This window comes from Coturnix japonica, chromosome 6, assembly GCF_054131305.1.
Source record: "Coturnix japonica strain WE chromosome 6, WE-NBRP24, whole genome shotgun sequence".
NCBI classification, from domain to species: domain Eukaryota; kingdom Metazoa; phylum Chordata; class Aves; order Galliformes; family Phasianidae; genus Coturnix; species Coturnix japonica.
Genome location: NC_140668.1, coordinates 38,551,785 through 38,579,716, shown reverse-complemented (window position 1 = coordinate 38,579,716; position 27,932 = coordinate 38,551,785). Strand labels below are relative to the sequence as shown.

Here is a 27,932-nt window from a genome sequence, read left to right as displayed (position 1 = left end):
CACATCCATCAACTGATGGCAGCCACTTGAAACACGCCCTAGTGATAAATGCTCGTTCCTTACTCCATTCAATGAACAAGATGCTTAATCCATGCTGAGAACAAAAAAATTAGGACGGCAAACAAGAAAACTCCCCAAAATGTTTAAACACTGTTTTCTTCCAGATTAAAGAAAAAGCACAGATTGCCTCAGGAAAATGCATAATGAAAATGAATGCTTTCTAAACTATCCTATGGGATTAAATGTCTTTCGGAAACAGTCAGCAGAGAGCAAACAATGCATCTATGACCTGTGTTCTGTAAACCCCCACAGTTCAAGGCCATGCTCAGTGTCAGCTGAAGGCACACCATGAACACAGATGCGTTCTTCTCACTAGACACAGGGCAATGCAGGCATGCTGAAAAAGGGCTGAAATTTGCCTTTATTGTCCTCTCATATCTTAGGACCAACCCAGACTCCTCTGAGTAACTCAAAGCCATTCAGAATTCTGCCCCAGCCAATGAAAGGAAGCTGATGGGTGCTGTAACTTTTGCCTTTTACTGCTAAGAAAACAAGCCTGCAGAGCAGATCTGTTACTCTCCATTGCTTCTTTTCTTAATAACTTAATTTGTGTCATACTGCAGGCTATGCTGCTTAGCATTCCTGCTGTGCAAGCAGACCTCTCCCATCTCCAAGAGGGCACAAGAGGTAAGCGTGGGGATTACTAATCTGATCTCTCCAAGCATTCATCAATCTCCGGGAGATTTTTAATGGATGACTGTTCTAAAGGTCTGAAGAAAATCAGATCTGAGGATGTTAATGGATTAGCCATTTCTTCACAATTTACATATACAGCTGTGTAGAAGGCCAACATCACATTTGTCTGTGCAAATCCGTGCCAAAAGCACCAAGGCAAAAAGGGCATAAGACTACAAACTCCCTTCTAATGCTTGAAACTTTGCTCCTGACACAGGGGACGCAGAGCTGTATGAAATATGAACAGACCCCACGAAGGGCATGCTTCATACACAAGCCCTGCCACTGCAGCAACACCTGGGACATTTATTTGCTGAATAAGATTATCTGAAGATTTCTCAGCCTCTCCCGACTTAAAATCTGGGCCAACACATTCTAAGTGTGAGCATGCAAAGTATTTTCCCTCTCTGGTAACATAAGGTTTTCTACCTCATGCAGCTTTAAAGCTCTGCAATGAAAGCTCAGAGAAGAGTTTCTGCCATAAATACTGAGTGATACATACACTGCATACTGTTACAAATGAAGCCTTTTAAGTAAGTTTTCAGGGTAAAAAAACCAAAAAAGCCGATCTTTAAAAATACTTACTTCAATTTCCATTGAAACAATCCATGGTAATAATTTGTATTATCCTGAGCAGCATCTGCACCATAACAATTTTATCACTTCTATTTGTGCCATTCATCCTTTCTATCAACTGCATTTAAATGGAATAAATAAATAAAATTTGACAACCTCCTTTTTCATCTTTCCCCCTGGTTTCCACCAAAGCAGCACATAATGTGTTTTACTGGTCTTCTTACTGGCACTCCAGCATGGAAAACAACTACAGGCTGTTTCCAAAGACCTCAGTGAGCATACCTTGCATTCAGCCAGCTCCTATAGCCAGGGAGTTCTGGCTTTACATTCCACAGGCTCAGGATCTATCTCTATTCCTTGCATCGTTAAGTGAGTCAGAGCCAAAGCTATTATCAGTGATGCCTTCTGCTGGCTGCCTTCGGTTGACTAATAAGACACTGACCTTCCTCCCTCTGGTTCACCGATCTGGAGGTAATGGGTAACTAGAACACAGCTTGTGAAACTGGACATCTTAGGATTTCCTTGTCACCAGACATCAATCAAAACTTGAGAACAGAAGACTTCCAGATATTCCCTAATCTAAAGGGGCAGAGATCTTATGCTAAATGCATCTGATTCCAGAAAGCACAGAATAAATTTACTCACATGGATGCCAAAAAGGAATGAAGACAAAGTAAATCTGGAAAGAGCTCAACAAGGAACTTACACAACTAACAGAATTACTTTGTGTAGATTTAAAATTAATTTTCTAGCCCATGACCAGTATGAAAGGTTCCTCAGGAGCAGCTCATTATCCCAGCATCCACATAGGACAGATCTCAAAGAATCTTTACAAAGCACTGTATGGGTATCCAGGAAAATTAAAGAATCTCAGGTTCAAATACTTCAGAACAGTATTTTCAGAAACAGCTTTTGGTGCATGAGACTTTCAGCAGATCAATTTTTCAAGTTCAAGAAACAATGGAATTGATCACAAGTTATTTCCATCTAAGACCCAGTGCCCCTTATCCCATCTTGTTTGTGACTGAAACTGCCAACTAACATTCAATGTGATCCAATCATGTAAAATAGAACACCTTTACAAGGCTAATCTAAAATTCTTGGACTTCATTAAATGTGATTCAAGTGTCTGCAGAAAAGAAGAACCCGATACTATCCACTATCCTGCTAATAGTGTCTTCCATATGAATTTACTTATAAAACCATTGAGAGTTGCTGAAATAAATACTTGTCATTTGAAAGCACTAAAGGAGTGAATTTAGGTTCATTCCACCCTCCCATTTACTTTGCTCATGTAGTCTTAGACCAGCATACCTTCAGAGTTCAGCGTAATAAGGGTGACGTTGTTCCCAATACTTTGGCTTCCTAATTGTCCACTGTTGGAAACCGAGTCACTGGCCTCAGAGCCACTCTCTCCATCTTCGTTGTGACTGTCGTCGTGCCCTGGAACCTTCACCACTATGGTGTTCTGCCTACGTCCAGGAACGGCACTATTGAAAAGAGAAGGATGTAACTTTAGGGAAACCAAATCCTACATCAGGAGAAACATCACGATAAGGGAATTAAAAACACCAACTGAAAATTCCTCTAACAATCTGCTGTTCATAAGTAAAGACTACCCAGGAAAACAAAACGGAAGGAAAACAGCAGAATAAACATAAAGTTCCAATACAAATTATACAAACGCATTAAGAATATTTTCTAACCACAATCTACATCTCTGCTTAATTTTAACTATGCTCTCAATGGTACAAAGTTTAACAGCCTCATTGGGCTGCTGCATATTCTTTATTCAGTTGATTAAATACAGGATATTGGCACGTTCCCAAGTAATTATGTATCCATGTAAAAAAAATACGTAGCTATGGGAACTCTTTCAGTTGTCATCTCTCAATGAACGCTGAACCCATCCCTGATCCTCTAAGATGTCCTTTGCACACCAACAGCAAAGCAGTGCTCCATACCTTCAAATGCAGGCTTTCTCCAGGCAGGACCGATGCATTCATTTAGCACTTGCATTTATTTTACCTTCCCCTCCCTCCCCCCATCATTACCTAAAACATTCCTCACTTTCACCGGGAATTGCTGCAGACTGCTGCTGATCTGTCAAAGGAGGGAGTGAAGGGGGAGGATTCCCAGAACTGCTACTAACTTGCTAAGGATATTTTCCAGAGAATCCGCTGCTCTGCTCAGTGGTTCTTCCTGCCCAACCATCTTGGCTACAATTGAATTCTGCCGGTCGTTGTTCAGTATTACTGTGGTCTGGGGAACAACACTACGAGACAAAAGTCAGAGAGGAAAAGGGAATGTAAAGGAGAAAACCTTTAAGATAACACATTAACACAGCCTCATTGTTCAAATAGCCTTTTTAAAGAGCAAGGCTTAGAGGTAGTCCCTGTTTTTTCCCCCCGTATCTCAGTTGCGTATCAAATGCTAAAGCTGCTAATCCATTGCACTTGACATCTGTATCGCTTTAAGCACTCATAACTCTTTCAGAGGACAGACGGCTTCAATGGAATTATATAAAAGTCCACGACCCCTGGAAAAGTGATAAAGAATCCATCAACTCAAGACACACAGGAGGAAGTCTGCAAACCACAGCTCCAGAGAGTCACCCAATTCTTGTTTGGAGAAGCCTGGAAGTGAGCATTTTCAGAGCTCCTACAGCCAATTTATGTGGTAATGTAGCTCTGCTAATAGGACAACCCCTAGAAAAACGTGAAGATTTTGACAGCAGAACCAGACATGGAGCTTAGTTTAGAAGTACGTATTGTTGGCCAGGACTGGGGGCTCTGAGGAGCAGCACTGAGGGCATCAGAGCAGAACATTAAATAATAACATGACTAAACTAAGTCACGTATTAAAAAAATCTAAAACAACAGAAAAGCAGTTAGTGGACAGAGCAAGGAGAAACCAGCAATCAGAAAACCTAATAAAAAAACCAAAACAACACTAAGTCTGCAATATAATACAGAGGAAAATACTTAGTAAGTAAATGTCTTCAACGCAGTTTACTATTTAATTTTGTTTCTGAGATCACCATCGTTATTCCCACACTGTTCCCTATCTGCTGAGCAAGGCATCATTCTGATGTTGGAGCTGCTTTTGGTCACGGTGAACTGAAGGGGAGAAAGAACTGCAAAGAAATGTTTGTGTTTCAGTGACAGGGAAGGTTTTATTCTTTCTCTTTGCTTCACACAGTAAACAGTCTGCTATTGTTTTTACTTGTCCAACATCTCAAACATAACTGACGGCCATTTATTTTCCTTAACTGTATTCCTTGGCTAATTGTTGAAAGAAATATGAAAGACAAACAAATTAAACAAATGTGATGACAGCAACTCTGTTTATTTCAGCTGTAACAGCGCCCGCTTGCATGAATATTCATGTGTGCTCATAAGCGCAACAAAATCCATCGTTACGATCTAACGAAAAGATAAGAAACTGTCCTAAGAGCAAACAACAAATGGATCTCAACTTTGGCTCCACTGAAGTGGCTGATATGGTTTTGTTGGAAACAAGAAGTCCAAGGGCCTGATGCCCCGCTCCCCCATTCCAGCAGTTGTATCTGTTGCTAGTAACAAATGGGATTCCTTGAGGACTGCCAACGATCTGTTGGACTGCAAACCTCGTGAAGCTCTGGAAGATGTTTGTCTAATCATGGACGAGTACAGAGTGTGCTATGGCTTCTCATGTCGATGCGAAGTTCAAGTTCTATTAAGCAATAAACGGGTTGGGATTTTTTGGTTTATTTTAGTTGCAATCTGGAGTATAAAGGTTTACGACGCTTTCACAGTCGCCTTTTCAACATGATCTCTCATTAAGAGAAACTACACGCGTTACCAGACACTACATTCTCCTATTTAAATAAAAAGGCAACTTCTATTTCCCCCAGTCTTAAGGCCAAACGCCCACCAGCTACTCGATCAAACACCAACACTCAGCAGCACTGGCAGCTGCCCCAGCCCAGCAGCCACGTCTTCTTGTTACATCTCCCAAGTTGTCCAAATGGATGAAGTTTTTACAGGCCAACTTAAACGCTCACAGATTTTATACTTCCTATTGGATGTTATTATCACCATCTTTCCCCCGAACGTTCGCAAGTACCGTTTACAAATCTCACTCACCAAAGCTCGTTTTTAATGAACACTGAATAATTAATTGCAGCTGTAGAGATAAATTCAATAAACTTCCATTTATCAACTCCCTCAGCTTTGGCTCATGTTGAGCTTTGGTTTGGAAAAAAAATAGTCTTAGCATTAAAAATAAGGAAGCCTGGTTTGGGTTTGTTTGTTTTTAAGACAGCATTCATTTTTGAAGACGACATCCTGGAGATGAAGCCAGAGGGCATACACCTAATTTAAAGCCAACCTGAATGAGGAAACGCTTTATTATGACCCATCAGAACAGATTTACCCCCTCTCCTCAATGCATCAATATACCTTCAAGTTCACAGATTAAATCCACGATTTTTTCTTCCCTCCGAATTTAGCCCTACAACAAACACCAGGTCCTCTCTAAGCATTATCCGATTAACTAGGAAAGGTTAAACTATTGAGAGGAAAAAATCCACCATAGGGTTGTTTGGGAGGAGCCACTAACTAAACATACCATCTTACTGACACTTCTTTTCCTGGCTATACAGCACAAAGGCAAAACCAGACACCACAGACACAAGGAAAATCTTAGTAACCAGTCACAGCAACAGCCAACTTGTCCATCGATTGCTCTACACTTGGAAATGAGCTGTTGCCGAGTGGTAAGGATTCAGAGGCTCAGTTTGGAGGGGAAACTGAGTCACACAAAGCACCGCGGTAGAGAACAGCATCTGTTTGGGGACGTTCAACACAGCACAGCACACAACTACCACTAATGGATCTTTCTCAGCGATTAACCCGAGTGGGAACTCTACATCTGGTTTCAAAGTAACTGAATGAAGCTTCTTGTCCATTTCCAGGAATCACGAGGCGGCAGATAAAAGATCTCTTTCTGTGCTCTGTATTTAACACACACAGACTCTGCTACAACCCATCCTGTTCTACTTTGATCCTAAAGGAGAAAGATTATTTTTTTTACTGTGTAATGCTTAATTCCTGAAGAACAATGCTTCCAAAAGCAGATGACCTACGGAGGAGGAGGAGGTTGCCTTTCTGTTCAATCCATCATGAAGGTTAACCCAGAAGCTATCATTCTAGCCCATGCTCTGAACATCAGAGCTCTCCGAAGCTGCTGACCAGTTCTGACAACGAAGAATCACGAGGTTGAAGGTTCTAAGAGCTGATGCTGTGAAACCTGAGCAGCTAATTATCTGGAAGGAAGACAAAACAACAGTTGGGACCAATACAAAAAGGGAGGCCCGATGCTTGCCAACAGGAGGATTTCAGTCTCAGTTCGTACACAGGCAATATGGACAGGCACAAGATTCCCCGCAGATACGGGAATGCGCTCCAGTCAATTCCCTGTGAGATGTTCTATTGTCTGTTCTCAGTTCTGTTTATTTTAGGGAGACAGCAACAAGAAATGTGCTGAACCTATGCAACTTTAAACAAGGAGTTTATGTAGTCAAAACAGGAGGGGCAGCCTTGAAGAATCCAGCAGAGGAAACTGTTAAATTGCAGCCTACCAGACCCACACAGTGGATCTTCTTTTTTCACACCTTACACCTTATTCCAAATATGAATCTACTCTAATCATTACCTTTATCATTATATTTTATGCATTAAATGAAAATGGTGAAGAAGAGGGAGGGCAGCTACCAGCTCCCAAATGAAGCAATTCTTTCTATCAGTGCTGCCAGTACCACACTCACAATAATGATGGAAAGAAAGGATTAAAAGGGGTCAGAAGGAGAGCTTCGGAAACCCAGCATTGTTGTATGGGCTTCAGTACTTTCCATTTATGTTCACATATTCCTTTCCCCATAAGTATTAGAATTTGGAGAGACTGCTTCTGCAATTTGACTGTTCTTGGATACAACTTAGTCAAAAAAAAACTAATGCTAACAGCACGGTGTGTGTAGATAGATTTATATTTAGGGATTATATTTCTTAATGTCGTTAAACGGTCTGCTAAATTACAGCAGAAAATATTTCTAAAAGAATAAACATGCCAGATAACGATTTTCAAGTGTGCACATTCAGCCTCTGGCTTTTTACTGTTATTATTTTTAAATACACATGACCTTTCTATCTTTTGCATAAGAAAAATGCTGCTAATGGTGATTCTCAGTCTGGAAAATGAGAAAGTCAGATAGGATCGTTACTCTTCATTTTGTGTCACCTTTTTTCTTGCCAATAACCTGTCCATCACACGGAACATCATCGGTGTCATAAAGAAACTTTGCCATTGTGACACTGCCCACTCTCTTCCTCCCAGATTAAGCTTTCATTTAGCAGAGCAAAACAGAAGGAACTAACAGAACCAACCTTCTGGACATACTAATACAAATAGTTAATGGAATCTTTACAGCAGTCCTCAACCAGTTCAGGAAAGAAGACAGTCCTCCTCTCTTCGGGCCATTTCTGAGCCTCCTTTGCATACAAATGAATGCATGCAGCTCCTAATGCTTCAAAAGAGAGCAAACTTGCCACCAGCAAAATGAATGGTAAGTGAGTGTTGTTCAGCAAGCAGAACAGTAAAACACCTGCTATAGGACTAGCACTCAAACAGTTAAAGTTTTAATGCCCCTAAACTGTCCTGTTGTCTAGCCATAGGCAACTGCCAGAAAAGCAGCAGTGCTATCCATCATTTTCAGTAACAGTTCAGTTGCCCAAAATTATCTTTGGATTCTGTGCATCTGGAATATCCCATACAAGCAGACATTATAAAGATAGCATTAATGATTAGGTCTCATACGGAGACAAGCCAAAGTAACCAACCATCACGGGAGAGAGATTCATGAATCTGAGCACTGAGAAAGCTGTAATAAATTTATAACAAAGATAAAGCAAAAGCAGCATTTATTAAAACACACTTAAGAATTAAAATACTTGAGCTGGAAACTCGCTATAAACTCCAGACCTGCTCCAAGTTACAGAAGATATCTACACAGTTTATGGTGCTCAGCCTTACCTACAGTGCTTGCCTTTGAGTCGCCTGACAATCAGGAAGAGATGAATTACTGCTTTCAGACCAACTTAAAAACCTTTCAACTGTGATCATTCACAAATGCTGACAGCCTTTTGCAGCGGTTCTCCATCTAACCAGAAGCTACACACTGCTACAAGGGATCTGCAGAACCTTGATGGGTTTTACAGTACCTAATTGTGTATACTTTTACAACACCTAAGTGTGTAAAAGTAACTTTCACTTTAAAGAATAAATTCTCTGAACACAGCTGAAACTTCATAGAAATTAAATGCACGGGGAAACAGCCTTTGATGGAGCTTTAGACTAAGCAAACACAGAAAAGAAGCAATAAAACAGTACAGCTGGGTCAGCTTGCAATCAGCAGCGAAGTGCATTATAATCAGAAATTAGCATTAGTCTTCTACTTCTGAATAAAGACCAGAAAAACAGGTCATGGCTTACAACCAGCAGGCTAACACGAGCCTTTCCAGAGATAAACGTACTCAAAAACCTAACAGCAAAGATAACACGAAGGTACATCAGTAATTTATCGTGGTTGGTAACAGACGTGCAGAACAGCAGAGCAGACTCACGAGTAGATTGTAGTGGCTTAATCCTGCAGTAAAATGGTACTTTTTCCTTAACAAACCCACTCCCGGTCTGGGATGACACCCCTCCTAGGCACATTCCAAGCAGAGAACAAAAAGCACTTCCCCCCTCCCCCTCAATTTCAAATGCATAAAGTACTGGAAATGAAACAAGAAGTAATATAAAATGCATATCTTATAACCCAAATAAGAAACGCCTCTATTTCTAAAGGCAAAAAAGCCTCATCTATACATGTTATAGAAACCACCTACAGCACAACCACAGCGGGCAGCTGAGCACAGGAGTGTCAGAGTGGTGATGTGTACAAAAGGGCCAGGAAGGAAACCCCAGAGTGGGGAAAACGTGCCCCATTCCTACCCAGTTGCCTGCAATGAAAATCATTTTCCAAACTTCCCTATGATTTCTAATCTCTGCATCAGAATCATCACAACTCGACAGGCAAACTCAGCCTTTGGCATCACGACCACAGCACCGGGTTCCTGTAGGCAGAACCAAAGCACGCAGGGTGGTGCAGAAGTGATTGCCAACATCTATTTCTGCTTTTCTTGCCTCTCTTAATTACCCACCATCAGCCTGACGACGCCACTACTCTGAGAGCTGGTACTGAAGCTTTCATATATCTGTATTTTTACAAATAATATCATATTGAAAGACACTGGGAGCAGATTTGCTCCCTCGTACCCCACCCTTTAATATGGAACAAAGATCGAGCTGAAGATATGCAAAAAAGCACAGTTCCACAGAAGGGGAAAAAATTCCTTTTGGAAAGACATTTGGATTCTAAAGTGTGCTCCTGACGGTTGGAAACGTATCAGTTAAATAACATCTGCTGCAGATGGAAGCCTGGCTCAGTGCTGCCTCACCAGCCTTGCTGATCCCTCGCTGGATGCACGGCTTCTCATCCCTCTGCCTGCAGCTCCAGCTCCTTCCCACCTTGTGCAAAGCAAAACTAGCGCTCTCCAAAAGCCGCTGTAGGCTCTCTCTCTGCTAATGTACTGTTTTTCCATACATACCTAAGACCAGTGGGTTTTGCAGCCTTTAAAACCAGTACTACGGGTGCGTTAATCTGGTGTGAACAGGTATGCAAGTTTCTTTCAGTCACAAGGTGGACATTAAACATCTGCCTTTTCCATAAGAAGAAAATTTACCGCCAACAATCAGTGCCTGATGAGGTGCTCCCCTTCTTTGCAGTGTATCCTTGGAATAAAACAGCAATACTTTCAATGGAAAGTGCTCCTAACGCTGAATTTTTCAACTCTAAGCATCTCCAGATCTCCACACTCTCAAACCTGGAGCACAAAGCAATGCAAAAGGCTTTTCTGCCCCCTTCTGTTCATTGGGTTGGACAGACGACTTCCTACAACACACAGCACTCTCCACCCTTATTTCTTAAATGCAATAGCTGGCTGTGCTCGTAGAGACATAGAATCGAGGTATAAGTTCTGCTTTCCCCAGATGACACCTAATGTGACCTTACAGGATTTGACAACAGCATAGGTCAACCTACATTTTAATGCTTCTATAATTCATTTTAAATGGCTTTTTTCATACTAATTAGACTAGTAAAAGCTCCCCCTAATCCAGACACAGAACTCAAAGCCTTTCTGATCCCCACATATGCCTCCCTTTTTCATTAGCAACTCCCTTACAACTAAAGGATGTCCATTCCTAAAACGTCTGGGCACAAGGGGCAAGTTCTGAGTGTGCTCAGCACCCACTGCAGCTGAGAACAGTGACATATTGCACCAGCGGGGACTCCATCCAGCTGCATTCATTCACCTTCTTGTGCTGTGAATTTCAGATTCACTCAAGTCAGACGCAGAATGAAGTTCCTTTATGGTAGCTAAGAGGGAATAAATACCCTTCACACGTGGTTCAAAACAAGTCATTTTATGTTTTACACTCCTCAGTTTTAAGGACTGTGCGTTGATCATAGGCAAAGAGTAGCAACAGGAAGCTTATAGCATGACAGCATGGTAAATAGGCAAACATTAAGACCTGAGATGTCTCTGACAGACTGAGACAGGAAGAAAGTTTAGCACTTCAGACTTGACTTTAAGTGTGTATTGCTGAAAATCTTTGCTATTTCTTTACAGAATTCAAAATTACATCTTTATAATTTTTTTTTTATAAAGCATGTTTTCATCTCTGCATTATTATTCTTTTAAAATCCATTTATTTTGCATCTATTTCTCAGGCAAAAGCCATCAGCCGTGCTTGCTAAGCTATCATCCGAATCACTGCACTGTTATATAAAGGATAATTCAGTTGAAATCAATAAGTTAAAAACATATGGGCTGGGAAGGACAAATCAACACAGTTCAAACCTTGGTCAGCTCAAAACGTTCTGTAGATTAAGTTCCATCCGTACACACGACTCCAAAAAAACAGAAGAAACGTTCGTATTAAATTGTTGTTTTAATCCTACAAGTGACCTCAAGCTCTCAACCTAAACGCTATCTGAAAGTTATATATATTGTTCCTGAATTTAGCAAATCCCACCAACAAATTCCTACATGTTTGGCTCCTCGATATCTTAATGCAACAATAATGGAATGTGAAACTCCAATGAGAACACAGCCGCGCAAAGCTCAGCAATCCAAGGCACCGCGTCTCCTCAGTCCCCACGTGAATTTGAACTCCCAGTGGTGGAGGGATTAAATACCAAACAGACACAAATCAATGAGACATGGAATTCAGAGCACTTGTTGACGGTCTGTAACGAAAACTCCAGACAGGCAGAGCCTACAGGACAACATTCATTTCTTAATATCTACGTCTCCAGCACAAGCGTCCAAAAGAAGAGTTACGACTGTTTGCAGCGCGGCTGCTGTAGATCTTGCCGGATACAGCAAATTGCAATAAAAAAAATCAGAGTCAGGAGAATTCCTCAACTATTTTTAATATAAGGATGTGTCGGTCCCAAGTATAATGAATCACGGAGGTTTGCTGAAGTTACAGCATGTTCCAGTAACTGAAATGCGTGTGGCAAAAGATGTCAGTCGGAATGATTAGCGCAGAGGAGCAGATTCACTCTATAGAAGTCGAGGCTGTCAGGTTCTTCTGATAGACTGGGAGATTCTGGACAGGGTTGCAGTGTTTTTCAGGGTAAGTACTTTGTCCAGAGTGCAGCCAAAAGCCAACACTGCAATTCAGGGATGGGGGGCTGTCATCTCATTGCAGAACTGCAGTCTTTGCTTATATTCAGTTCCCAACATTGAACTGCAATCGTAAGAGAAGCTAATTTTCCACACAAACACATCTACTACAGCTCAGCAAGTTATTTGGGGATGTCATCTGTTAATTCATGTATTTCAAGCCACGACAATTCCTCCAGGCTACAACACAGCTGAATGCTTGCCAGCATTGTAAGGAGCAGGTGGCTGATTTCCTTCCTTAAAGGAAACCACAGAGCTCACAGTTCACACTTGAAAGCTAATGACTATGTGTGTGCCTGCGTACTCAAAAATGGGTGTGTAAGAAACCCACCCCTCTGTTACATCTTTGCTGTGAGGGATGTAAGGAAAAGGGGTGGTAGAATTGAAAGCAAAAGCCAAAAAAGGCATAGAAAGTAAAAGTGTCTTGAGCTTAACAATGCAGTTAGGAAGATGTGGCTCCTTGAGTGAAACTTCAGCTTTGTCTGAAATGATTTGGTTTTTTGTTGTTGATTTTTCATGTGTTTTTTTCAAAATGCCAACATTCCTTTGCTTATTATTATATTACTATTATTATTTCATTAATATTCACTGCATCCCCTGATTAGGGGGTGAACCTGAAATGATACAGATTTGCCATCTTCCTTCCCAAGCACAACACCTACGGGCTGCACTGGTGCACAAAGAGCTGCTCAACACAAGGGCAGCATGACCCCCCTCGGTTCTTGATGACACAATCCTATTAATTACAAACAGAACTCCTACTGGCTGAAGCTGCAGGTATGACACTCCAACTGCTAATTTAAAACAAGTTTGTTTGCACACACCAACACTGACCGACAACAGAAAATAAGGGGGAATGTTGGTTAGTTGATTGATAGCACAGGGTCCGGACCCAAACCATGACAGACACTCATCTGTGCTTTTCTCAGCCACTCCCAGACTTCAAGGGCTGCACAGAATGCTCTGTTGGAAAGAGGCCCCACCAGCAGACATCCCAACAGATAAACATACAGCACTTGCTTATAAAAAGTGACAAGAATTTCTGCAAAGCTGATGAACTCCAAATCTTTCCCTAAGATTCTCCAAATACGTTCTGGTCACCACCCCAAACAATGCAATGTCTTTTCAAGACCTTTCTCCCCCTAACCCTCAACCAGAGGGTGGTGATGCACTGGAACAGGTTGCCCAAGGAGGCTGTGGATGCCCCATCCCTGCAGACATTCAAGGCCAGGCTGGTTGTGGCTCTGGGCAGCCTGGGCTGCTGGTTGGTGACCCTGCATATAGCAGGAGGTTGGCACTTGATAATCATTGCGGTCCTTTTCAACCCAAGCCATCCTACAATCCTATGTGGAAACAAGGTTAACTACATTCCCCAGAGCCTCAGCAACCACTATATAACGATAAGAACTGAAGAATTACTATTCTTTTTGAAAGCCTAGATTAGTATTGTGGGATACTTCATTAAAATCAATAACAATCCTTATGATAAAAAGGCAACAAAAATGAATAAGCCATTCAACATAACATGAAATTAGGTTGGCTAAGGGAGTTGTAATTCATAGAAAAACATAAGAAAAATTGCAGGTATTTGGTTTTTATACCAATACCTTCATGAATCTCAGTGGTCACAAACATTACTGACCTACCCCTACAAACATTGTAAGTTCTTACACTGTATCTGGTACACAACTGCATCAGGCCTTCTCTGGTGCTTATAAAAATCTCTTTTTTATACCTTAAAAGAAAAATTAAACAGACCACCAAAGCAGAGTCATACAACCAGCTGACCAACCCTACCACCACTAGAAGTGAATGGCAGCCAGGACAGCCACATGCAGCTTGAGTTGGCCAACATCCATCCCTTGAGCAGGTCATGCTCAAGGACACCATGCCAGGCCCTTACACCAATACTGACCACACAAATCCCTGCAGTTCCATTGAACTCTTCCATTAAAGGCAAAAATACATGAAATTTCATCTCCACCCTCGGTGATCAGCATCCCCGATTGCTTAGCTCCAAACACACAAGGTAAAGAACCAGATGTACGTGGTCTGTGTTTTAACTTCACCATTATGAAGGTTCAAAGGAAAGATCTGAACAGAAGAGAAACTCTACTTACATAAGAATTCCCATATTTCATCGGAAATGTTTTTTTGACCATGAAGAAAGTACCAATTTTCAATGTAAATCCTCTCCAAAATCAATACGTTTCAAAAACCATTATCCTCGATTTAACAGCAATAAAAAAATTACATCCTTGAGAACACAGCAGAATTGCACAACGTAACACTGGCAGAACGTGTCCAGAAAAACAAATGAGGGAGAGAGTTCTGTGAAACCAAAACAAATTCCTGTGTTATCTAAAGCAATCAACCTGAACCATTTATACTTGGGCTTACTCGCTCAGAAGAGTGATTAATGGAAAGATGCTAACCAAAATAACGCTGTTTCTGGACTGAAACCTTTCAGATGAAAGATTTTCTTTAAAACACGGGTAGGAGATTTCAGCTGTGCTGTCACACCATACGTTCATCAACTTATAAATCTCAGGGCCGGGCACACGCTGCATTTCAGACTTATCATGTGGGGCTGCCACTCTGACGGCCATCAGGCATCGCACCAGCTCTGTTAGCCAAGAAGCTTTCAGCAGCTACCGGGATTTTCGAGCAGCGTGGTACCTCATAAAGAAAAGTAATTAGGTATTTCTAATGGCCACATTGGCAGGAAATGTTGCAGACAGAGGAAGAGACGTAATTGCTTTGTGGAGGGGAAAGCAGGGCTGTGCTAATGCTGCACAGAGCTGGACACAGCTCGCAGCACCAGTGCAACACCATGACCAACTCACAGCATTATGCTGCTGCTGTTCTTGGCTCTTCTCGAAGCCCAGCACAGCTCTGTGTGATCTAGCACTCCTTGCCCTCTCTTCTTTTAGTTCTGAAACTTTGACAGCCTTATTTCCAAATACTGATGAAGAACCTGTGCTCATTCAGTCAGCTCTACCAGCAGCTGGTTGGCAATCCATGGGCAACTTTGCTTTAGAGTGGCAACCCTGGCAGGAAACATTCATTTCTTATGGTAACGAGCTTATATTCCACCCTGTCTCATAAAGGAAAGAACTGCAAAATATCATAATAAAACGTGATTATGAGCTTGAGATACAATCCTTAACCTAAAACATCAATTATTAAAATATCAGTAATAAAAGTTAATAAAATACAGCAGTGAGCAAGTAGTGGCATAATAGAAAAAGGCTAATGTTGGTGGTTTGTGTCTGTCTGCTTATCTCGGATGGAGAGATTATGTTGTGTCCCTCACAACATAAAGGAAGGAATTAATCTTTTCTGTGGAGCTCTAAAGCAGCGCACCCAGAACACGGCACTGAGCATAACTTATCAAAGTGGGTTTTGAGAATTGAGTTCAGAATGGGCGATGAAAAAGATCAGAAAGTGGAAAAATCAGACTGACAAAACGCAATTTACATTTGCATGCTTTGACTGCAATGGTATTATGAGAAAGTCGTCTATGGATGTTACACAGAATAGAAAATAAACAGTAATTACTTAGAGAAGTATTAAGTTTTTCCTAGGAATTAAATTATCAGTGATGGAAAAGTTGTTACACAAAGAAGTCTCTTGATCCTCATATTCCTCTGGCTGGAAAAACATCCATGGTTACATGGATAGGCACATCAATGTTGAAGATATTTAGAACCACATTAGGCAACTCAATGGTGTTCCAGAGTAAACCTGCCCCTTCATCAACGTGGATTCGATTATTCAACAGATTCTCCATCTCGTATTTCTAACCCCAAAACAAATACAGATACTGCTCTACCGAGAGTCTGTAGAAAACAAGCACATGAAACAATCTTCACTGTAGTTCTGGCTGATAAAATGTGAAGTAATCAGAACAATGAACTCATTAACTCAAAGCAACCAGATAAATAAATAAAAGCAAATCTTCAAAACCATCTAAAAACAGCTGATGTGGCTTTTCCAGAGATGGATTAATCCGTCTTGTTTAAGCCAAAATGAAACGTGGAAACAGTTGCAAACTGTCCCTGGATCAGTGTGACTGGATTAGTCTTTCTCTAACCAGAAGTAACATCGTGACATTGGTACAAAAGTTACCTTTGAGAAATTCATTCCACGTTCATAAGCAGCACACCGAGATCCTGACAGCTGCATGGAACACCACCAAGTTGGATGCCAGAGGAAAGGATTTCAGTTATTTTTACAACATTTCTATTATTTTCTTACCATCGTACTTTATTGCAGGTCTGCGTAGCGCCAAGAGGAGAACCTGCCACCATGGGGACCTGGATGGGGCTGTGCTGTTTGTTCATGACAAGATCCAACTTCTCTTCCAGTGATTTACAGGTAGCTTCTAGAGCCAGCAACTTTGCCTCAATGCTATCCAGTCGCAGGCATATTGTCTGATTAATGGAACACAGGAATGACTAGAAAGGGGAGAATGCAAGAGAAACTGCTGTTAAAAACGTACACGTTTATCTTCAAGCAACATACACATAGGGAAGCACAGATAAATGTAACTGGAAAACAACTCTAAAGGAACTAGCATTGTGCCTAGTGACTAAATTCAGCCACGGACAAAACTGATGACATCCAGGAGCATTTTAGCATTCTCAGACTCATCCAGATCCTTATTTAGAAGCCAAAAGCATCCAAGCCAAACACATTTGCACCTAAGCACTTTGTTAGTATGATTTCATACACCACAAAATCATTTCAAATGACGTGCCAGTGCCTTTCATTCAAAGTATTTAAAAACAAAAGGATTATAAACATCTGAAAGCATCTTTCTGGATAGAGTTAAGATTTCTTTTCCTGTCCAAACAGATAAATTCACATGATTACAGTGGAAATTATTTCAACACAAATCACTTCAGAGATGATAAACGCCGCTCACTTTGGTTTTCTCTTGAAGAGCGAGTCAGGAAAAGCAAATAAATAAAATCTGTTTTCCTAAGCAATTTGATTTAAAAGAAAGCATATTGCACTTGGTTTCCCTTGGGGAAATACAGGCTACTGAAGGGTAACAGCACACGTCCTTCCCTGCAAACAGCAACCACGCCATCTTGTGGCCCATAGCTACAATTCACACAGCTAATCCGTCTGTTCTGCCCCACTGCTCTAAATACAGAGCTCCACTTCCTATGGCAGAATTTCTATACTGAATCACATACGGTTGAACAAATACGGCAGCAAAAAAACAACTCTTTCACTTAAGCACCAAGGCAAAAACACGACTAAAATACACCAGAAAGGGCAGCAAGAACAGCTTGGGTTGGAAGGACCTCAAAGATCAGCCATCCCTTGCCATGGGCAGGGATGCTAAGAGGAGGCCAGGTACCAGGTCAGCATGAGATGCTCTGTGAGCACAGAGAAGGCTGGGCTAACTGAGCCTGAACCAAACACAGTTTAACTCTCAGGAGAATGTACCTTCAAGGTCTTTTCCAACCTGGGTAATTCTATGATATTACCTATATATACATTACCGTATCTGGGCACTGTAATACACTATATCAGGTTTATCCTTTAGGTCAAGTTTACTCTCTTCACCTAAATGACGACGTCTAGGTCACTGGAATTAATTCTGTTTACATACACTGCAAGATGGATATAATTCCAGTCTTACATATGAACATACAATGACACAGAGTGGGTTAATTTTCCCCAGGAAAGTTTACTTGTTTTTTTCTAATAAGAACTGGAAAAGACATGGTAGTAACCTTAATAGAGGGATCCTGGCAGTTAATTTCTATGCGCTGACGTTTCAGGGTAGGCTCTACATCATCATCTGTCACTTCATGATTCGCCAACACAACTGCAAAGAAAAATATGCCATAGCACATACTACAAGAGACAAGTTACAAACGCATTAAATGGACAAATCAAAAGACATAAAAGGAGTCTGGTTAACATACTGTAGTGTTTTTTCAAACTTATTTGTGTTAAATTACGACAACAGCTTACTACTTCTCAAGAAATTATTATCCAGATCTAAGACAATTTCAGCCCCAGTGAGAGTGTAAAGCTTGGGTGTTACCTTGGATATTTCTTCTGTTTTAATTAGAAACTCACCGTGAGGAAGCAGAGTTGCCACATCAGCTGTTCTGCTTCGACAGATCCACTGGCTTCTGAAACCCCAACACTCTACAAAACCGTAAGCAGTGCTAATGAAGTTCTAACAAACACAGGATTTCCCCCACTCTACGCAGGGTAGCAACAGATAGTTTTTTTTCCCCCAAAATAGATTAACCAAATGCTTCAGGCTTTCCCAAATAAATGGTTGGCTATGCAGACCGTGCTGTGGGTGATAATCCTGCTCAGCAGGTTCCCAACCAGGCAAGGACAGGTGGCTCTCAGCTGCTCCTCCAGCTCTCGGGAAACATTTCTAAACAGCCTTTTTCCTTCTGCACCAGAAAAAGGTTTTCTGATAAGAGTTTATATTTCCTATAACTGCAGTTACAGTTCATTTCTGTCAACACTTATTCACCTATAAGTGAGTTATAATCTGATCCAAAGGGTATTAAAGACACATAAAGAAAGCTGTTTAAATTCAGCTAGCAGTCTTAATAAGCGCCTTAGATGTCTAAATAACAAAGTTCAGGAGGGATTTCCACCTTGTCAGTGGGTAATACCGTACCTGGGTTGTCTGGAGTCAAGTCTTCAACAGCAATCTGAACAACATCTGCCAAATCCTGTTCTGACATCATTCAGAACCAGGCTGCGAAGTCCAGTCAAACACCACTGCAGGCCCCCAGACAAGCAGTTTGACGAGACATGCAATCCTGAAAAACAGCAGCAAGGGGAGAATTAATCCTTGATATACAACAATTTAGGACTCACTCTTTCTCATTGACCAACAAAGAAAACTGCTCATACAATGGTACAAACTGCTGTGCTCATTGGAAGCTTCATCAAAGAGACAGCAGCTGCACTATGGGCATCTCCTCCATGATGAACCTCCTCCTTTCTTGCTGAGTCTTTCTATGTTTTCTTTATGGATAAAGAGATAGTTTAGCATCAGTGATTTGGTGGCTTGTGGGTTTAAAACACACACAAAAAAAGTCTTCTTTCCAATGTACTGACATCTTCTATTTTAAAGGCTTGTAGTGGGGACTGGGAGCTCCCTTGCTGCTAATTACAAGTAGATTTGTTTGCCCAAGGAGAATGTAGGTGCCCCATCCCTGCAGGCATTCAAGGCCAGGCTGGATGTGGCATTGGGCACCTGGTCTGATGGCTGGTGACCCTGCATACAGCTGGGGGTTGGAACTCAATGATCTTAGGTCTTTTTCAAGCCAGTCCATTCTGTGATTCTATGATTGAAACAAAAGTTGCATTTCTTTTTTTTTTTCCTTGGCTACTGAATCTGTTTTTTCTACTGTCTGATTCCAATGAAGCTATTTTCAGAATATTTCCTGATTTCTCAGCCCCGTTCCTTTGGAACCCTCCATCAATGTTATTTATTAGAGGCTTAAGAGCAACTTTCAGCCTCTAAAATTGAATTAAAATCACTGGAATTAGTCGTATCTGTTCCTTCCCACAGCCATAAAAGGACGGGCATAAAACACAAAAAGATCGGTGAACTTTATTTCTTCCCCCTCCCCCCCTTCCCAACCTGAAGCAAAAAACACAAGCAAAATAATTTGAGGTTTACCAGTGGAAACGGTAATTCATCCCTTAACATTGACTCTGAATCAGCTCCAGCTCTGCATAAAGATTTCCCTATTTCCCTCTTCCATTGGAACACAAGACAGACATTAAAGCACGCAGGTGGAGCACAGGGTGCCGGGAAAGCATCAGAGCTTGGGAAGGATCCGGGGCTGGGTGCAATGTCAGCACCCACCTCCACACTGGGACTCCCCACATCTCAGAGCTGTTTACTCAAAATAATGGTGTTGCCAATGTTGAGTCATTTCCAGTTCTGATGGTGGTGAAAAACGGACTGGGACTGCACAGCTGTGGCTGTGTGCCTGAGAAAGCTGGCAATGTCCTAGAGAGCACGGGTGCCATTTGGCAAATGAGATTTGCCATTTCTGAGAAACCCTGGTCTGCAGCCAGTCCTAACATCATAAAGCAGCTGTGCTCGAGTTACTGTCCATCATGTCACACGCTGCAATACTGAGAACCCAAACGCATCCATTGCTAAAGAGCTAAAAATGGACCAACTGCAACAAAACCCAACTCTGAGAACTTCAACCATTTACACAACGTTGGATTTCGCTGATGCTTTGTGTTGTGTTCTAACCAGCTGCGCCCACAAATACATCAGTAACTCATCAATCATTCCAAAGCATTTCTATTTCTTTCAAGCCATTCTAATACACACTTAGCTCTCCAAAACTCATCATAAAAATAACTGAGATGAATTAAATCTGCCTGCAACGCAGAGTAATTTCACGCTTCTGACCTCTGTTCTGCACCTTTCATGGGTCACAGCCCAAAGTCCTCAACCTCAGATCAGAAAATGAGCCCTGAAAGATTCTGCCAGTCTTTAAATAACAGCATGGCTACCAAGTCCTGATGGGGAAAACACCTTTGAAAAGCTTCAGTTTACAAATTCAGAACGATTTCCTCAATCCATTTCCCATGTATTTTACTTGGTGAAGTATTCACCACCATTTCCAGAAGCTAAATATTTCCTCTAACATTGGTCAGATACCCCAAGCCTTCCCCACTCACCCCTTCTGACCTCAAGCCTTGCCCCCACTGACTCTAAAGCACCCACAATAAGAACCTGATGATGAAACATTGCCTGGAGCAAATACAAAGTGATAAGAGAACAACACAGAACGGCAGGAAGCTCAGGATAAGCCTCAATGGGGAAGGAAATGTGCCTGCTTTGCTTCCCCCAGGTAGCGTGTAGGTTGGGTCCTACAGGGCCAGCCCAGTGTTACCTCACCCCCCATTGATACACCTGATACTCTAGATTTAAAGTAGCCTTTGTTTAATGAAGTAGATTATTATTTGTAAGCAGCTAAATCAAACTCAGGTCAGCTGAATTCTATATCAGCCCACCAGCGCGTGAGTTTAATTTAATTAATCCATTTTAAAACATTAATGCAGGATAATTCATCTGAGCACTCGCTTGCAAACGAAGCTATTTCCTGAAATATCTGATGGCTTTACACAATCACAGGGCACCATTCCAAAGCATATAACCAAACGCATCCAGTGACTTGTTAACACATGAGAACATGCGCTGAACATCAATCTTCTCTTGTGCTAATTAGTGAGGGCAAACACTGGATTCTTCCAAAAACACCAAACCTTTATTCCGCTCACAGCGTTTACTTGGACTTTTCTTATTAGAGTAGATCATTACTCCCATTGCTGGCCCTTCTCAGCACTGATAGAGGCACAGAATCACTAAAGATCACTATGACCATCCAGTCCCATCACCACTGTGCCCACTACATTGATAAAACACTTCCATCACCCTTCATTATGTACAATGGCCATAACTGACCACCAGCTGTGCCATTCCAAGTGTTGTTCCTCTTCATTTGACCCATCGTGCAAACCACCACCTAAAGCAATCAGAATTATTGGCAGCAGATCTGAGTTGTTCACAAGAACCACAGCACTGCCAGAGCTGCAGTGAGACCCAGAACATTAAGATGGGCATTAGACCTTCCTACAACAGAAACTGCCCTCGAAAAGTCAGCCCAAGGTTTGCAAACATCCAAGGCAAAGCCCTTACAGATGGGTCTCCTCTGCAGCAGGGGGATGTGATTGTGTGATTATGATCCTACGATGTCCATTCTCCCCTCTAAAGGGATGTTTCCCCCAACAAGGATGTGCAGATGAAGCAAGTCTTATCGCCAGAGCTTTGGCCATGAACTTCTTTCCAGCACCAGGAACAGGCAAGGAAACTCCACTCTGGAGGATCCTAATGCCCAAGATGAGAAGGAATACACACCAAAGCTGAAGCCAACTACAACTGCAGCAATAGCCCACAGGTCTATACGTACTTACAGTAACAGTAGCAGCCAAATAGTAAAATAACAGCATAAAAAAAATGGAAATCCAACTTTAAATTATACATATATACCAAGCAAACCAATAAGGTATATAAAACAATTGCTATCTGATGAGCAAAAAGCCATAGAGAAGCACAGGTTGACTTCTAATGGGGATATAGAAACAAATACGAGATGGGGTCCATTTGGTCACCAAAATTTAGGACTCTTTTCAGTGTTATTTAAGTATGAAAAACTCATTTTCTTGCTCCAGCCAAAACCTTACAGTGTTGCTACTTAGAAACAGCAAGGAGCTGATTGAGAAATATTTCAACACACGGTAATTTAATGTTTGAATCCCCTTTGGAAAGTGGGAAATAAACAGCATTAACAAAATGGTGGCAACCAAAAATAACCAATTATAGAGTCAAGATCAAGAAATAGGAACCAGATTTAAAGGAAATGAGCACAGTTCTCAGTTTATGCCCTTAAACACCCAGTTTTCCCACTGCATCGTCCAGTTGTTTCAGTATCACAAAGTGACTTTTGTCTCATAAATAAGTCATTCTCTGTACTCAAGAGAACAGCTGACTGAAGGGTATCTCAGTGTATCAATCTTTCAGTGACCTCCGGAACAATGAGGTCTATTTAATTCAGTGCAATTATTGGCAAGAAATCTTGGGAGAATAGTATTTACTCTGAATAAAAGACATTACTAAAATCTGAGCATGCTTCGAGCCACCATAGCAGTAGGCAGGTTTGTATCCCAAGCTAGATAAGACCTGGCAGCCAATTTCTTCTTGAGCATCCATGTTGTCTGAGCAGAATCAGAACATCTCACTGCTCAGATGAAACAAGAGCCCTGCAAACCTGCACTCCAGCCATGCACAACCAATGAGAAACACCCAGGTTGGGGGTACAATGCACTGCTCAATGGAAATCCCATTGGAGAAAGCCAAACAAATAGAGGGCAATGAGGAAAGTCACGTCCCATACTGTACAGTGAACAGACAGCACTGTTAGGAAGCCACTTCCATCTGCTAAGCTCTTCCTCGTGCTGGGCTGCTGCTGTGTTCATGCCAGGACACTGGGTGGACATCACAGGGCTGGGTTGTGGAGCACAGATAGTGAGGCAGAATTTATCCTCCTCTGATCATGTTTAACTCACCACGTTACAGCCAGCTCCTCTAGGGACAGAAAATAAACAGAGAGGCGGGCTGTGGGAATAAGATGCATATTTGAACCTGACCTCGTTCCCTGATATCATAAGATATAGCACAGTCTTTTCAATGGCACCAGGATTCAGACTGGAAGCGCTAGAAATCGTCACTTTCCCTTTACAAAGTGACTTGGCTACAGCGTTTATAGGCTTTGCCTATACAGGAAGCACTGCAGGGCCAGCATCAGTGCTCTGCAATGCACACAACCAAGACCTCACTTCAATCAGGTATTTACAGACATCTGGCTCAGGTTTAAAGGAGACTTGAGCAAACACTTCATTTCTTTGTGTTTGGCTTCCCTCAAACAGGAAGTTTATAGAAAAAAAAAAGGGAATAACACAACTTTGTATTTTTCCAACTTTAAGAATCTGATCTAGGGTAGGGGGGAAAAAAGAGCCAACCAACCAACCATGCTGCTACAGGTGCAAAAAAGCACAGCAGCCAACATCAGATCTAGGGCAAAACAAGCCACCTGCTCCATGTCTCTTACCACCTTCAAACACTTAAAACATCCAAGCTCCTGCAACAGACCTCAATGCTGCTTTAGAACCCAGGGATAATATCTGTTAATTCTTACAAATATATATATATATATGAAGAGCATCACCTGAAGGAAAACACAGACCCTGTGCTCTCCTGAAATACATTACCAGTATGATCTGAAACTGTTTGCCATCATCCCTCCTTCCTCTAGCAAACAAAAGTGATTGCAGCTTAAGCTTGCACCAGCATATCTAGGTATGCTGGCAGAGCGTAGCAGGTACAGCTGTGTTTGGAAGGAGCGTTTTTCTTCACGGTTCCTATGAATCCACGCCAACACGGCAGAAGACGGGCATTCTGTCTTGGTTTTAAGATACAGATGCATCTGAACGCAACGTATGCTTCCCTCCTGCAGTCACGGCTTCCCCCTTTTCCAGCCATGCTTATACAAACAGGAAATGAGATGAAAAGAATTTGGTCCAGATATCATCAGAAATGACTTTATTTGAGGTCTCAGAAGGATTGTGTCACGTTTGTGTGCAGTCTAACAAGCAGGAGACAGAACTAAGCACTTGACAGCACCTTTTTCAAGGGCTACAACTGCAAGGAAACAAGGGTTTGATGTGACTTTTTAAAGGCATTTTATTTTTTATTGTTACTTGAAGGAGCAGCACTTCACATTGAATGAATACGGGTAAAAAAAGAAAGCAAAAAAACAAAATGACTTCAATAGATAAGAACTAAAGACCAAGTCCCAAACTAAAGCAAAGAGCCGTACAGCTTTAAACCTGCTCTATATTCATGCAGCCACGGCTGGATAATTAAGTCATTAAAGGCAGCTTCTGTTACAGCGTAACAGATGATAAACTAAAACCAAAGAAAAAAAAAACCTTGCAAAATATTTTCATCTCAAGCAGATGGACTGAGAACGCTTCCAAAATCCCAACGCCATCTTTCAGAACTAAAAAGTCTTCCTTCCCAGCACGTAGTAGTGAAAACTGAACTATTGCCAAGGAGCACTGAATGCACAGAGTCCAGTTTCAGCACGGCTTAGTTGTTATTCTGCTCTATTCCCATGGACAACCATTCACAGGGGCTGACTCTCCCCACCCACATCATATCACAGCCGTGAAACAATGGGTTGAAAACAAGCAGGGCTGATTCAGATGGATGTTAAGCGAGCAGCCAAAACCCTACAGACAAATGGCACGTTTGCTCCTTGACATCGGTCAATAGGGCACTACACCCAAGGTTAAGAAGAAAGAAAAGAAGTATAGTTTTACAATGCTTTATATGTCTTTGCAAACTGCTCTAATGGAAGCAGTCCACGCTGGATGTGGCTCTGGTGACCCTGCACATAGCAGGGGGGTTGAAACTGGATGATCCTTGCTGTCTTTTTCAGCCCATTCTATGCTAAGAAATCACTGTGCTGCTGTTACACCCCCCTCCCAATTGATTTCCTTGGGCTTTTTGTTTTTCCTCCTGGTGATCTCTAAATATAACCCTATAAATAAACCATCCCCAGAGCGGGATAAAAGCGCAGCCTTCACTCCAAGTGCATCACTTCCCACAGTGCAGGACTTAAAATATTCTTGCGGTGCTTGCTTTTTGCATTAGATAAGAATGAAGGGAGGAAAAAAACATTAAGGGTGAGCTGCCCACCCCCAAACAGAGCAGCAGGGAGTGGAGATGTGAAAAACCTTTCACTGTGCCCAATGACAGAATGAGGGGACTTCAGAAGGGACTTCTTCCCTTCAAGAAGGCTGCAGCCCCCTGTCTGTCGCGATAGGGGGTGGGGGGGCTGCCCCTCAAGAAGGCTGCAGTGTCTGTCACGATAGGGGGTGGGGGGCTGCCCTTAAGAAGGCTGCAGTGTCTGTCGCGATAGGGGGTGGGGGGCTGCCCTTAAGAAGGCTGCAGTGTCTGTCGCGATAGGGGGTGGGGGGCTGCCCTTAAGAAGGCTGCAGTCTGTCGCAATAGTGGGGGGCTAAGGGGGCTCCACAGTCCATCCCACGACCCGAAATGGGAATGAGGAGGGACGGCCTCGGTTTAGAGGTGAGCAGAGGGGCTGTACACCCGGCCCATAGAGCAGCATAGAGCAGGCAGGAGGGGAGCGAGGCGAGCTGAACGCAAGGCCCGGCTCCACAGCCCTTAGGCCTCAGGAGGAGGAGGCCAGGCCTCAGCCTCCCCCCTTCCCTCGCTCCCCGCCTGAAAGCCCGCAGCCCCTCCCCCGTAGCCTCCGCCTCACGGCCCTGCTGCTCGGCCTGACGCTCTAAGGAACGGGAACGCTGCGATAAACGAGGCTCTAGGCCCGGCCTTAAGGCCCCCCGGGAGCTCGGCCCCAGCCGTCCGGCCGCGGGGCGCCGCGGTTACCGTGTGCGGTGCCGAATTCTCGTGGTGTTTGTCGGGCGGCTGCGATAATGGCGTCCTTCCTCGCGAGAGATCTCCGTCTCCTCACTGCGCATGCGCCGCCGCGCTGAGATCTCTCGCCTCCCGCCTGGCTCGAAGGCCCCGCGCATGCGCGCAAAAGACGCGGCCTCGCAACCGCCGAGCCGCTGGGAGAGACTATAATTCCCAGAGGGCAACGCGCAGCACTTGGGCACCGCCCCTACTGAGCAGGCCGGGATCTGTAGTACTATCGGCTGGAGCGGTGCATGCTGGGAGTTGTAGTTCGCACACCGCAACGCGTGTAGGCCGCAATGGCCTATGTGATGTCCCCATCTCAGCCTTATGCATCACTGAAATGATGGGGTAAATGCTCAGCTGAGTCCATGGGTTTATTTAGCCTGTTCTGTCCTTTCACAAGCAGATTAGGAAGTTCAGAGGTTAAACTCCTTACAAACTGACTTTTCCCAATGGATTATGTCATATTTTGCTGCACATTTGCCCTGTATCAGACTTGGAAAACTCAAGCAACCCTGCTAGAAAAGCAATGGTACAGATACGTATCAGTGCATTACCTGCTGTGCCACTAAAATCCTTTGCTGTCCAAACCCAAACCCATTAGGATATGGGATATTAGGATGTTATGATAACAGCCCTCCTGGTTCCTAATCAGTGCATTCCCTCCCATAGATTATTAACTCAGGTTCTGCTGAGGATCCTGCTCCTCATTGTAAAGCTACTCCACAACACATAGACCCATTATATTATTCACTTGTGGTCATCAAAGTCATGGTAGGAAACTATGGCAGGATCCAGCTGATGTCTACATCGTTGATCAGAGACACAATAAAAGCAATATAGCAACTTGGCACCTTCTCAGTGCTTAAATCAGGACCAAATTTGACTATTATTTACAGCACGAACCACTTACTGAGGATAAACAGGTGTTTCCTGTGCTTCACAAGATACATCCTCTTTTAGCAAATGAGGTCTTTACTTTATCATGAGGTAAGAGATTGCTCATAAGCCAGCATTAGGAAGAAGCAGATACTCCATTCTGTTCCAGCTTTAACCCACTATATCTTGTTTGAGTTACAAATCAGCTCATATTCCAGCCATCCCCCTCCTCACAAAAATGAATAAGAACATCAGGGTGTCAATACATCATCCTTCTTCATTTAATAGAAGAAAATACATTTTGTTGCCCTTCTGGCTTATCCTTCCAAATGAAATAAGCTCAATATTTCCTTGTTGTTTTAATTCCTCACCTTTTCATCCTTGTTTTTCAGTCTCTCTTTAGCACTGTACTCTTATGCCAACTTCTCTCTGTCTCATTATGAAAAATCATTTGGTTTCAGGAAATATCTATCTTATTTTACCTCCGTATCAGCGTTCACTTGCTATTGTTTCCTAAGGAAGTTGCTGTTTTTAGATGGTTTTTGTGTAGATCAAGAAAGATCAGTATCTTGTTCATTGGTTTCCTTTTCTTTTCGTTAGAAGAAAAACCCACCATAGGGTCAGAGGTAAAAAATTAACACACTGTGCACACAGTTTTGCAGCTGCATAAGCAATGGGAAAACAAAGGTTGCCAAACAAAGCATTTGTTTAAACAAGTGACTGGCATTCATAATGAAGTTCAGTGCTGAACATGAGTGTGGAAACAAAGGTAAGAGCACAGAAGATGTGACCAGGGCAGAGATGTAACCACAGAGCAT

At 42.5% G+C, this 27,932-nt stretch overlaps 1 protein-coding gene across 11 annotated transcripts in view; it reads right to left on the bottom strand.

The window, feature by feature from the left end:
• BANP (BTG3 associated nuclear protein) overlaps positions 1–26,288 on the bottom strand; it is a 112,102-nt gene extending 85,814 nt beyond the window's left edge. For 5 of the 11 annotated variants that reach the window (XM_085551163.1, XM_085551168.1, XM_085551165.1 and 2 more), the window contains exons 1-7: positions 26,206–26,288; positions 18,817–18,961; positions 18,252–18,323; positions 17,900–17,994; positions 16,407–16,606; positions 3,464–3,586; positions 2,626–2,801 (exon numbers count right to left, since the gene is read on the bottom strand). In XM_085551163.1, the coding sequence (XP_085407289.1) occupies positions 2,626–2,801; positions 3,464–3,586; positions 16,407–16,606; positions 17,900–17,994; positions 18,252–18,323; positions 18,817–18,886 (736 nt within the window). In that variant the 5' untranslated portion in view covers positions 18,887–18,961; positions 26,206–26,288. Of the gene's footprint in view, positions 1–1,593; positions 1,671–2,625; positions 2,802–3,463; positions 3,587–16,406; positions 16,607–17,899; positions 17,995–18,251; positions 18,584–18,816; positions 18,962–19,055 lie in introns of those variants that run through there. The other 6 variants (XM_085551166.1, XM_015874221.3, XM_085551164.1 and 3 more) reach the window with 5 other exon arrangements.
• Positions 26,289–27,932: the final 1,644 nt, after the last annotated feature.